This window comes from Hyperoodon ampullatus (genome assembly GCF_949752795.1).
Source record: "Hyperoodon ampullatus genome assembly, chromosome: X".
Taxonomy (NCBI): Eukaryota; Metazoa; Chordata; class Mammalia; order Artiodactyla; family Ziphiidae; genus Hyperoodon; species Hyperoodon ampullatus.
In genome coordinates this window covers 65,732,671-65,745,376 of record NC_136913.1, presented here as the reverse complement: position 1 = coordinate 65,745,376, position 12,706 = coordinate 65,732,671, and the positions used below count along the sequence as shown (strand labels likewise).

General features: G+C 37.8%; 1 protein-coding gene across 1 annotated transcript in view; it reads right to left on the bottom strand.

The window, feature by feature from the left end:
* Positions 1-12,706, bottom strand: part of ATP7A (ATPase copper transporting alpha) — a gene marked incomplete at its 3' end in the record, with an annotated part of 149,862 nt that overhangs the window by 1,621 nt on the left and 135,535 nt on the right. The window contains exons 16-21 of the mRNA XM_079726904.1: positions 11,368-11,550; positions 9,448-9,664; positions 3,995-4,141; positions 2,628-2,770; positions 1,188-1,391; positions 550-667 (exon numbers count right to left, since the gene is read on the bottom strand). Coding sequence (XP_079583030.1) covers positions 550-667; positions 1,188-1,391; positions 2,628-2,770; positions 3,995-4,141; positions 9,448-9,664; positions 11,368-11,550 — 1,012 coding nt within the window. The remainder of the gene's footprint in view (positions 1-549; positions 668-1,187; positions 1,392-2,627; positions 2,771-3,994; positions 4,142-9,447; positions 9,665-11,367; positions 11,551-12,706) is intronic.

Genomic DNA, 12,706 nt, shown 5'->3' with positions numbered 1-12,706 from the left:
CTATAATTACAACAATGAAACAAGACAAAAACCAATACAGAGTAAAAAAAGACCAGAAAGACGTATACTGAAATACCAACAGTAGTTGTATTCAGGTAGTGAGATTAAAGGTAAATTTATTCTCTTCAGCAAAAACTAAATGAGTAAGCAAATAAGTACTTATGTGTGTGAGAGTATATGGAGAAAGAGATGAAGCAATGTGGCAAAATATTATTAACTGGTGAATTTCGGTGAAGGGTATATTGTTTTATTGTATCATTTTTCTCCTTGTTTATGTACATTTGAAAATTTCAAAATACAAAGTTGAAGGTAAAAATAAGGTAAAAATAAGGTAAAAAATAAAATAAACCTATCAGAAGGCTTATACATTCTAGGCCATAATGAACATGCTGAAAATTTAAATTATTGATTTTAATATTACCTCTCACCATACCAGCAGGCTACATACAAAACTGGGCTCAAAACTAATAACAAGAAGACTAAAACTTCCAATACGGTAGGCCTCTAACGACTTCATGAAAAAAGCAATACAAGTTAACTGTCACATACCAGCAGCTATGGGAATTCCAATCAGATTATAAATTAGAGCAAAGACAAAATTTATCCGAATCCTCTTGACTGTCTTCCTTGATAAATCAATACTTGCCACTACATCCAGAAGATCATTCTGAGAACAGAAATATTTGTGATATTAGCAAGAGACTGTAACTTGAGCAGTAACTTGTATTTGATACTGTGTATACCGAAGATGATGTGTACTTTACAGTAATATGTGAATTAACTACAAATCTGAGATACTGCTAAAAATTTGAGGCTGTCTTGGGAGGGGTTTTTCAGGAATTTTTCTCAGGGTTCTGAAAATACTTTTAGGGTTGTATGCTGGTACAGGGACTAAATCTCACTAAAATAACCTCAGCAAGTATTTGTTGAAGATAAGAGTATTATAAGTATATTCCCAAATCTAATGCTTCACTTTAGAAGCTTGTCATTCTCATTTGCTTCACTGAAATGACAAAGTCTGGAAGTAATTACTAAGACTTCTCATACTTCCATCTTGAACTCTCCCAGTCTCAATGGCTAGGAGCATGGGAATTCGAAGGGCACAATCATTTTGTTCAATATACGACACTATCCCTGACCATGTAGAGCAGTCTCACACTCCTCAAAGGTCAGACCATAGGACTTACCCGTATCAAAACCACATCGGCTGCTTCAATGGCTACATCTGTGCCTGTGCCAATGGCAATTCCAACATTAGCCATCGCCAGAGCTGGGGAGTCATTGATTCCATCTCCTACCATTGCTACCCGGTTCCCCTCCTCTTGAAGTTGCTTCACCTTAGCAACCTTGTGGGAAGGTAGAACTTCAGCAAACACCTTAGTAATGCCAACCTACATGGGCAAAAATAAACTCCATTCATTTCAAGCAATATTACTGAGTACCTGAAATATAACTCGGCAATGATGAGCCATCAGTTTCCACCTACCAAATGTCCAAATTGTAAGAGATTAATAATATCCAGGGAGAGTAAGGATATGGGGAAATGAGCTCTCTTATACACTGTTGGTGGGTGTGTAAGTTGGTACTGTCTTTTTGGAGGGTATTTGGCAGCATCTATCAAAATGTGCATGTCATTTGGTTCAGCAATTCCACCCCTAGCTATATTTTGGACATACCTGTACATGTATAAAAAGAAGTATGTCCAAGGATGTATATTACTGCCTTATTTGTAAAACAAAATTTTCAAAACCACATAAATTATTTTTTTATTAGAGGAATGGTTAAGTACATTATGATGCATCCGTACTATGGAATTCAATGCAATGATGTAGAAAGAATGAAATAACTTTATATGTTCAGACATGGACAAAGCTCCAAGGCATATATATTGCTATCTGAAAGAAAGCAAACTGCTGAACAAGTTGTACAAAAATGATGCAATTTATGTTCAAAATACCAGAACTATATATCTGTATATGAACATATAAGCATATGAAAAAGTGTAAGGGGATAGGGCTGGACAGGAAGGCTTGGGAAAATGGTGACTTAAACGTTTTACTTTATAGGCTTCTGTATTTTTTATACAAGAATGTATTTATATATTATCTTTATTATTTAATGGAAGAGGGGAGAAGGCATTCCAAAATAGAAAAGACTAATATGAGAAAAGTTTTAGAGGGAAGGCAAATATGGGGGTGAGTAGCAGAAGAATGCTATGGAAGATGGTTCTATCAGTGGTATCCAGGATGGACTAGAGAGGAACGTGCGTGGAGCTACTGCTGTACTTTAGGCATGAGAGGATGAAAGCCTGGCTTAGGCTGGCAGCACCGGTGGAGACTATCAGCAACATTTCAAAGGAAGCATCAACAGAAACTGTGTACAATGTCACTCAAGCATCCCATGAACTAAGCAAATAGCTTTTTACTTATAACAGTTCCAGACAAAATCTAAAGTCCTTCCTGCATAGTATGCCAATTTTTCTTTAAGGAACCAGATATGGCTACTCGGGGATAATGAAAATAATAGGTAAATGACTTCTTTAGCAGCTGAAGGCAAGAAAGGAAATGTATGTGAAGAATGAGAAGTTACCACATACTCCCACCCCAACAACTAAGTAAACCCATTACCTGAGAAGCAATAGATCTAGCTGTTTTACTGTTGTCTCCAGTCATCAGAACTACTTCTAAGCCCATAGATTTCAGAATATGGACTGCCAATTCTGCTTCAGGCTTCACTGTATCAGCGATAGCTACCAAGCCGCACAGCTCATCTAATATAGGAGCACCAGAAGATAGAATTTGGAATATGGTGAAAGCAGAATAATATTCTGACTTAAAATTTCAGAAAGAAATGAATTTTGTTAAGTGAAGTTGTTCAGGACTTGGCTTAACTCAAAATATCTCCAAGACCACATAGACTTTATACCACAAACCCTGCAACAAGCCTCCATACTTGGTTGTGAAAATTTCACAGAGTGAGGTAGGGCTTACTAAGGAAGGTAATGATAGGAAACTGAAGAGACTTTACTAGATACTAAAAGACTTATTTTCTTTCTTTAGAGAAGTATTGGCCAATAGTCCCAAACACTTTAGCTAATTTAAAGGCAAATGAAACTGAAAACTCACACTTCACCCTTTTTAAGGTGAAGGGGTGGATGGAAACAAAACTGGCATTTTATACTGGGAAAAAAATCACTATAAGTAGCTATTTTAAAAACAAAAATAAATGGTATTTTCTGCTTCTTCCTGGGCCTAAAAAGGCCATAGTAAGATACTGCCTTCATACTTAGCAAGGATTATAAATGTTGACTAATTAATCTCACAGCTAGAAATGTACCCTAAGAAATAATTTAACAAAATACCTAAAACCTGAAAGATGTTCACTGTGGTGTTACTTACAATAATAAAATATTAGGAGTAGCTTAAATTTCCAACAGGGGAATGATTAAGTTAGTCATAGTGTATAAGTATGATAAATGGTGCCACATTAAAATACGATTGGAAATATTTACTATTAAATAAAATAAGATAAAATGAAACAGTATGTGTACAAGGAATTTTAAATTTTTATTCAACTTTGAGGTAAAATTTACATAAAATAAAATGCACCCATTTATAAACAGTATATGTACTAATATTGTAATTCTGTGTGATGTGTATGAATATATATCCAGAAATGTCAATTAAAACTGACATTTTGTTCAGATGATGAGATTATGAATATTCTTTTACTTTGCTATAATGTTATTTTTAGGTTTTAAAAAAAATCCTTGATTAGCTTTTTTTAAAACCATAGGCTACGGAGGAAAATAACAAAGCCAGGCAAATGCAAGAGAATTTTAAATTAATCAGTAACAATTATGTATTGCTGACATTTTTACTTTGCATTCAGGCTGCTTCTGAATAACCCTCATAGTTCAGATGTCTCTCAAAAATACACAGAAAACAAGTGAAATCATGACACTGAGTCGTAGTGTATTTAAGGAAAACCTTACCATCAACTGCTACCAATACAGCAGTCCGACCTTTTCTCTCATGTTCAGTCATGGAATCGTTTACATCGTTATTAATGACAAGACCATTTCTAATCATCCACTCCCGGTTACCAATAAGAACTTTGTACTGCTGAGCATTAAGAGCATCTGAAGAAAGTACAGAAATTACATTTAGTGAACTTGTTTAATATTTATAACAACCCTTTAGGGACAGTCTTCCTCTCTAATCTTGCACAGTCACTACATTGGTTTTTTGGTAGAAAACAGCCTACAACAGTGATTTCCAAATGTTCAAGGAACATACTCTGTTCTTCCATGCCTCTGGGCCTTTGCACATGAAGAGTGAGGACCACCTGGAGGTCCTCATCCCTCCTCTTCAAATACCAAACTGCATCATATATATTCTTTAAGAGCCAGTTCAAACGTTATTTTCTTGGTGACGCTTTCCATGTGACCCTTCCTTATGATCTTCCATAGCAACTGAATTAAATTAAAAATATTTATTGTGCATCAGTACAACCATCAGTGTTGGACAAGAACACACAACCATACTGATGTCTCATTTTAAGTGTGTGACCACTAACTTTAAGTGCGCCCTTAGTGATGCCTGGCTATTCTACTACATTTCCCTAGTCCATTCATTCTCCATTCCTTCCAGATGGCTACTTTATACCTTTTCTTCTCCCATTCTCATACCAGATGATGACTCTGCTTCCTACTTCAGGAAGAAAATAAAAGCAATCAGAAGAGAACTTCCACAAGCTCTTATTGCCGCATCTACCTAACTGCCTGTGCCTGTGTACATACTGATCTAGCCTCTCTTCTGTTATTATAAACGGCTCCTACTCCTATTTAAGGGCAACTTCTCCACTTGCGTACTAGATCCCTCTCCTTTGCCTATTTTATATTTATTTATTTATTTATTTATTCGGCTGTGCCGGGTCTTAGTTGCAGCACACAGGATCTTCGTTGCAGCAGCAGAATCTTTAGTTGCAACATGCAGGATCTTTAGTTGCGGCATGAGGGCTCTTAGTTGCAGCATGTGGGATCTAGTTCCCTGACCAGGGATCGAGCCCAGGCCCCCTGCATCGGGAGTGCGGAGTCTTAACCACTGGACCACCAGGGAAGTCCCCCTTTGCCTATTTTAGAACGTCTCTCCAACAATTCTCCCCTCTCTCCTGCATAATCATATTTTCTATTTCTGCTGTACATAGTCCTATCTTTAAAAAAGAAAATGGAACAAACCTCTCTTGATCTCATTTACCTCTCTAGCTACTACCCCATTTCTCTGCTTCTGTTCATAGCAAAACTTCTCAAAAGTGTTGTCTCTATCGGCTGCCCTCCAATTCATACCTTCCCATTCTCTTGTGAACCCACTCAAGTACAGCTTTTGTCTCTGTTACTCCAAAGAATTGTTCATACAGTACACCAGTGATCTTTAATAAATCTAATGGGTAATTCTTCGTCCTCATCTTACTTGCCCTACTAGCAGCATTTTAACACAGTTGATCATTCTTGCCTTGAAATACTTTCTTCATTTGGCTTCTAGATCACCACATTCTTATGAGCTACCTCCTCACTCACCACTTCTTCTGTCTTCTTTGCTGATCCTTCTTCATCTCCCTGACCTCTTAATTTGTAGTGTTGCAGGTCTCAGTCCTTAAACCTCTTCAGGTTTAATCTCATTCCCCCTCTACCTACTCTCACTCCTTGATGATTTTTTTTTTTTGGCCGCACCTCGCAGCTTGTGGTAGCTTAGTTCCCCGACCAGTGATCGAACCCCGGCCCATGGCAGTGAAAGCGCCAAGTCCTAACCACTGGACCACCAGGGAATTCCTAACTCCTTGATGATTTTATCTAGTCTCATGGCTTTAAATACCATCTATATCAGCGCTGTCCAACAGAACTTTTTGTGATGATGGAAATGTTGTACATCTGCTCTGTTTAATACAGTAGCCACTAACAACATGCGGCTATTGAGCACTGAAAAGTGACTAGTATGACTGAAGGGCTGAATTTTAAATTAAATTAAATTTTAATTAATTTAAATTTAAATAGTCACATGTAACTAGTGGCTACCATATTGGCCAGCACAGATCTATAAGTGGATGACTCCCAAGTCTACATCTCCAACCCAGTTTGTTTCCTTGGAACTCCAGACTTGTGCAGCCACCTGCCTCCTTGATAGTTCCATTTATACGACATCTCCACTTGAATACCTAACAGGCACTCAAACTTAACATATCAAAAACCGAACTCTTTTCCTCAATATTGCCCCTCCTGTGATCTTCTCCATCTTGTTTAAATGGTAACTCCATCCTTCTAAATTGCTTAGGCCACAAATTTTGGCCTAATTCCCCATTTCCAATCTGTGAGATCTGTCAGCCAGCTCACATCCAGGGGAATTCCCTGGTGGTCCAGTGGTTAGGACTCCAAGCTTTTGTTGCAGGGAGCACGGGTTCAATTCCCGGTCAGGGACTAAAACCCCACAAGACATGTCACGCAGCCAAAAAAAAAAAAAGATATGTCCAGAATTTGACCACTTCTTAACGGCCTCTACTGTTATCACACTGGTCCAAGCCACCATTATCTTTCACCTGGATTATGGCAATAGCCCACTAACTTATCTCCCTGCTTCTGCTCTTCCCCCTACCCCCTGCAACAGTGTATTTTTCCCAGAGCAGCCCAAATAATACTTTTTAAACATTAAGTCAGATTCTGTCACTCCTATGCTCAAAACTCTCCAATGGCTTTCCATCTCAGGGTAAAAGCCAAAGTCCTTTCAATGTCCTTACCTCATCCCTTACCTCCTTCCCATTCATTTACTCCGTTCTGGCAACTTTGTTCCTTAAACTAGTCAAGCACACTCCTGACTCAAACCTTCTGTACTTAACATTTCTCCTTCCTGGAATGCTCTCATCACAGATATTCACATAACTTTTCCCCTCCCCCTCCTCAGGTTTCTGCTCAAACACAATCTTCTCAATGAGGCCTACCCTGACCAGCCTATATCAACAGGACCTGCTACTCCCAGCATTCCTTATATCTCTTGCCCTTCTTCATTTTCTTCACAGCACTATCTCCATCAGACAGACTATATTTGCTTATTTATTTGCTCACTGTCTTGTGTTCTCCCACCAGGAATGTAAACTCCATGACATAGGGACTTCGTCTATTCTGCTCACTGTTGATTCTTTAATGTCTTGAACAGTGCTTAATAAAACCTGTCAGGTGAATGAAATTACTGTGTGTCAGTGTGCTTCATACTGTGAGTTCACAGACAGATAATAAAGAAATCAGAGTTTAGTATAAACAGGCAGGTAAATAAAGAATTCTCATGCAGTGTGCCTAGCACATCTAGAGATTAAGTACAGTCATGACTAAAAAAGAAGAGCAAATATCTCTGCCTACATATGTCAGTCAGTGAAGGCTTCACTAAAGAGAGATGTGAGCTAAGTCTTCAAAGATGAGAAAATAGCAAATGAGCTGATCTAATGAGCATGAAATGGCACGATGTACGGAGAAACTCTAAGTAGTTCCATATGGACGAAACACAGTGTACGTGGGTGACAGTGGAAAAAGACAAGATGGGTGGTGCAGGCAGGCAGGAGATGTATCATGGGGAACAGCTCTTGAACAAAATCCACAGAGACTGGACTCTGTCCTGTTGGAGATGGAGAGCCTGTAAAGCCAGGGTCCTTAACAGATTTCCATGGAGGGGCTTTTGGATACATACAAACGTCCAAAACTGAAGTTTTCTGAGTGGTGGGCATAGCTTTTACCACCTTCCTCCAAAGGTTTGTGATTCAAAAATAGGTTATAAACCACTGCAATAAAAGGTATTAGTCAGAAAGTGATATACTCAGGTTTGCATGTTAGAAAAATTACTCAAGCACAGATGGGTAGGGGGGTGCTGGCACACTTAGGTATGTATAGCATGTTTTTGGTCAGATGGATAGACCAACAGGAAACTCAGGAAACCGGCCTTGGCTGCAGATATGGATTTTAGAGGGGCAGTGGAAACCTACAGGTGGTAGAATAAGTGATAAGCATGAACAAGACTGAACAGAGAGGACTTGCCTGGTGGTGCAGTGGTTGGAATCTGCCTGCCAATGCAGCGGACACGGGTTCGAGCCCTGGTCCAGGAAGATCCCACATGCCGTGGAGCAACTAAGCCCATGCGCCACAACTACTGAGCCTGCCCTCTGGAGCCCGCGAGCCACAACTACTGAGCCCACGTGACACAACTACTGAAGCTCACATGCCTAGAGCCCGTGCTCCGCAGCAAAGAGAAGCCACCGCAATGAGAAGCCTATGTAACACAACAAAGAGTAGCCCCCGGTTGCCGCAACTAGAGAAAGCCAGTGTGCAGCAACGAAGACCCAACACAGCCAAAAAATAAAAAAAAAATTAAAAGAAAAAAGACTGCACAGAGAGAGTATGTAAAATGAACAAAAGACAAAGAACAAAACTCTGAGGACACCCAACATGTGAGAGCAGGAGAAAAGAGGAATCAGAAGAGGATTAGAAAGAACAGCCAGGTAGGTGAGAGGAGAATCTAGAGAAAGCAGGGTCATGGAATCAAGGGAGAAAAACATTTTAGGAAAGAAGAAATGGTCAATATTGTCAAATGCCTTAGCGAGGTCATACAGCAATGAAGACTGAAAAGTGACCACTGGAGAGGGGACTAAATGAGATCACCAGTGGACTTAAAACAGTTTCACTAGTATGGATGGGGCAGAAGCCAAACTGTGCAGTGAAGAAGTGAATTCAGCCAGCCTAGACTACTCTTTCTAGAAGCTTGGATATTAAGGAAAAGAAAGACAGGTAGGATAAAATCTAGATGGGAATACAGTGATTTTGATGGAAGAAATGTTTATATGTTTAGGAGAAGGAGCTACGACAGAGAGTTGGAAAAAAAAGAAGCAAGGGGACATAACAGAGCATGAGGTCCCTGAGGAATCAAGAGAGGGTGGGATCTAGGGCAAAGATGAGGGGATTCATTTGGCAAGATGAGGGATACTTCTTTCCCTGAAAAAGGAAACATTCTAAGCAAAAAACCCTGAAATAACACATGTCTGAGAACCTTAAATTTCTGTGTGAAAAATAAGCAGGACAATTTACTTAGGGAAATGGGGGAAGGCCATAGGAGCTTGTGAAGGATACAAAAGGTTTGGAGCAACTGTGGTGAGAAATAAAAGAAAGAAAGTTGAACTAAAAGATGGAAGATCAGCTAAGACTAGACTTTATCACCCTCTACTGTAATCAAGGAGCACAGTTGAAAAATGTTCTTGAGTAACTGAGTCAAATAATTAGAAGGCCTACAGTGAAACTGATTTACGAAAATGAAACCATGACACCAATCTTGTTTCTTATATAACAGTTCAGATTATAAAGTTAGACATCTGTTAATAACTGTCCCATAATTGGTACTACAAAGAAAATTAGCTTACTTGAGAGCTGGGCATCAATAATCATGGAAGATGAAGTTGATGACTGTTCATTACTTGTATCTATTTGAACCAGGGATGCATTTTTAATATTATTTTCCTCTATCTTCCAGTTATCCTTGTGCAGCAAGCCTTCGATATTGGTGACTTTACAGCTAATACCACAGCCTGGCACAACCTGGAAATCTATGCAGGTACCCAAGGTTTCAGTGTCCAGCTCCTAACAGATAGAAACAGAAGGATTTCCTCTGCTGTTCTAATAATCCAAGGTCCTCATTAGCAAGATCAAAGATTACTGCTGGTTAATTCTAAATGTTTAGACACAATCTACATGCCTGGTTAATTCTGAATGTTTAGAATAAAACTGTCACTTATCATTGCCTATTTGACAGTAGGCTTTTGATAAGGACGAAAGAACAGAGCATTGTGTATAATGTTCAAAGTTAGAGGAGAACCTCACAATACTTAATTTAAATCCCACTTTATAAGATTTATACCAACTTTAGGGAAAGAAAATGTGGAAGGTTTATCAATATTCTCCGTCCTTTCCAGCAGAGAATTACAAGTTACATATTTAATTCTATTTTCAAGTCAGATTTTCTATTCAGTACAGGGAAAAGGGTAACAAAGAACAGGGCCTTCAGTTACCAGAGGGTCTCTCTAGTATGACTCTGTGTCCTTAATGAGCCAAAGAATTCTGGTGACCATCACTGTTTCCTGTCTCTTTATATCTTTATCCTCTCTGTTATTTAATTTGGGTGTAAAGAAGCCAGGTCAGTAATAGTTAATAGGTAAAAAGGAAAGAACAAATAAAGAAATGGCAACACCAATGGTGAAACTGCCACGTTCTAACTGAAAAACTATGTGAGATAATTTACAAAGAACTTATACAAATCGATGAGAAAAAGGTAAACAATCTTATGAAAAAATAGGCAAAGGATACAAGCAAACAGGGTATAGAAAAAGAAATTCAAATGGCCAATACACATGTGAAAAGATGCTCAACCTTATTCATAATTTAAAAAATGCGAAGTAAACTATCAATGAATAAATATTTTTTACTTATTGAATTGGAAAAAATAAAGTGTTGGTGAGAATGTGGGGAAATGGGCATTCAACTTCTCGTGAAAATATAAACTGGTACACCTTTTTGTATGGGTGTTGATAATATTTGTCATTTGAGCATTGGCAATATTCATCAGAATTTAACTGCATGTATCCTTTGATCTAGCAGTTGCATTGATAGGCATTGGACATTAGAGATAATGTGCAAAAGCTGACAAGGATGTTAACTGTACATTGTAAGAGCCAAAAAACCAATCATACAATAGAATACAATATAGTCATTAAAAACAATGAGGCAGATCTATATGTCCTGATATGGAAAACTCATTTAATAAAATCTTTTTAAAAGGTACCAAAGATTGGTCATTGTATCACCTTTCTATGTAAAGTTTAAAAAATAATAAATGCTGGTATATGAACTAAAAATGATTAACAGATGCACACTTTTGTGAATATACTAAAAATTATTGAATCGTAACTTTACAAGGGTGAACTCTATGGTATGTGAATTTTACCTCAATAAAGCTGTTATTTAAAAAGACTGTTAACAGGTTAATACTTGTTAAACTTTGGAGAGAGGAATTATGGAAGGGGGCAGGGAATGAGGCTTTCCTTTTTCGTTATGTAATGCTGAACTATCTGAATTTTCCTACCATAAATATGTATTACTTCTATACTAGTTTTTCAGTTGACTGGGGTTATCTGTGTGGTAGGGTTATAGTTAATTTTTGTTTTCATCTTTATACTTTCCTGCATGAAGAAATTAAGACATGCAAAATAAAATGAGAAAACACGAGTCTCTCTAGCTTCATACCAACTATATATGTAAATCATGAATAAACAAGGGAGAAATTGTACCTGCTTGCAGTATTTGGTTATGGCTGCTCCTAGAGGGTGTTCACTGTTACTTTCAGCAGTTCCCACAATGGCCAGGATCTTATTGCATGGCATTCTGTTACTTTCCACTAGAACCTTTACTTGATTCACTACTGGGGTTCCATGGGTAATGGTTCCAGTTTTATCAAATACCACTACCTTTACCTGTAAGAAAATCAAAATACAATGCACCTATATGTCTTGATAATTCTTAATATCAGCTTTCCAGAAATGAGAAAAAGGTTTACTTTGACAAACACATTACTATCTTGTTTCTTAATAAGCTGACCTCTGATTTAATTGGACTAAATAAACTGTCTTTGGGAGAATAAAAGGAAGTGAGAAAAAGGGAAGAAATATCCTTAGTTACACCTAATAGCCCTCCCTTGCAAATGTTCAACGTACTGTGGACATATGTTAAATAACTAGAACTACTTGTTAAGAATTGACTGTTAATAGGTAATTAAGAGATTCCTCTAGTGCTTCTAGGTAAAGAGAAAGGCTTTCAGTACTAATGAATAGATCTGTAGGGGAAATCTGGGCAGTAGGCAAATGATTATAAGTAAGTAATTAAGTTGAAGTGTGCACCAGATAAGACCTTCTGGGTTGCTTTGACTTTATTGGGTCTAGATGAGAAGCTTGCCCTGAGAAGAGACAGCTCAGGAAACCAACGAGGGAAACTCAGACCAGGTAGGAAAAAGGAAGAGTCTGGAACTAAAGAATAGTCACCTCACAGTAAACTCGGATAATGAACTGTGAGAAATGAATAGCTTGAGGAACCGAGATGAAAAGAGATATGACAACTAAATACAAAGCATGATTCTGGACGAAATTAAAAACAGCTATAAAGGATTATGGAGTCAGCTGAGGAAACTGGAATATGGACAACAGATTAAACAAGAGTATTATATCAATATCAACTTCTTGATTTTGATCTTTGTACTGTGGTTATGTAAGAGATTGTCCTTGTTCTTAGGAAAGGGGCTTCATATCTACAGTAAAGGGTATATGGGAGTTCTTTATACTATTCTTGCAACTTTTATTTAAGTTTGAAATCATATCAAAATTTAAAATTACTATAAAAATTAGTAGCCTATATTCACTGGCTAGATGAGGTTCCAAATCTGTTCTAAGTTGTGCTCTGTGTTTATTACATGCATCTCTTTATAGTTTATATTCTCATAATAAGAAAATACTAGAAGGAACATGGTTTTAGTTTAAGTCAAATAGCCTTGATTGAGATTGTGATGGAAATTCTAATAGGAGAGAGATCAGGGACAGGATTATATTCCTCAAGTCATAGTTGCAAACTGTCAGCTGG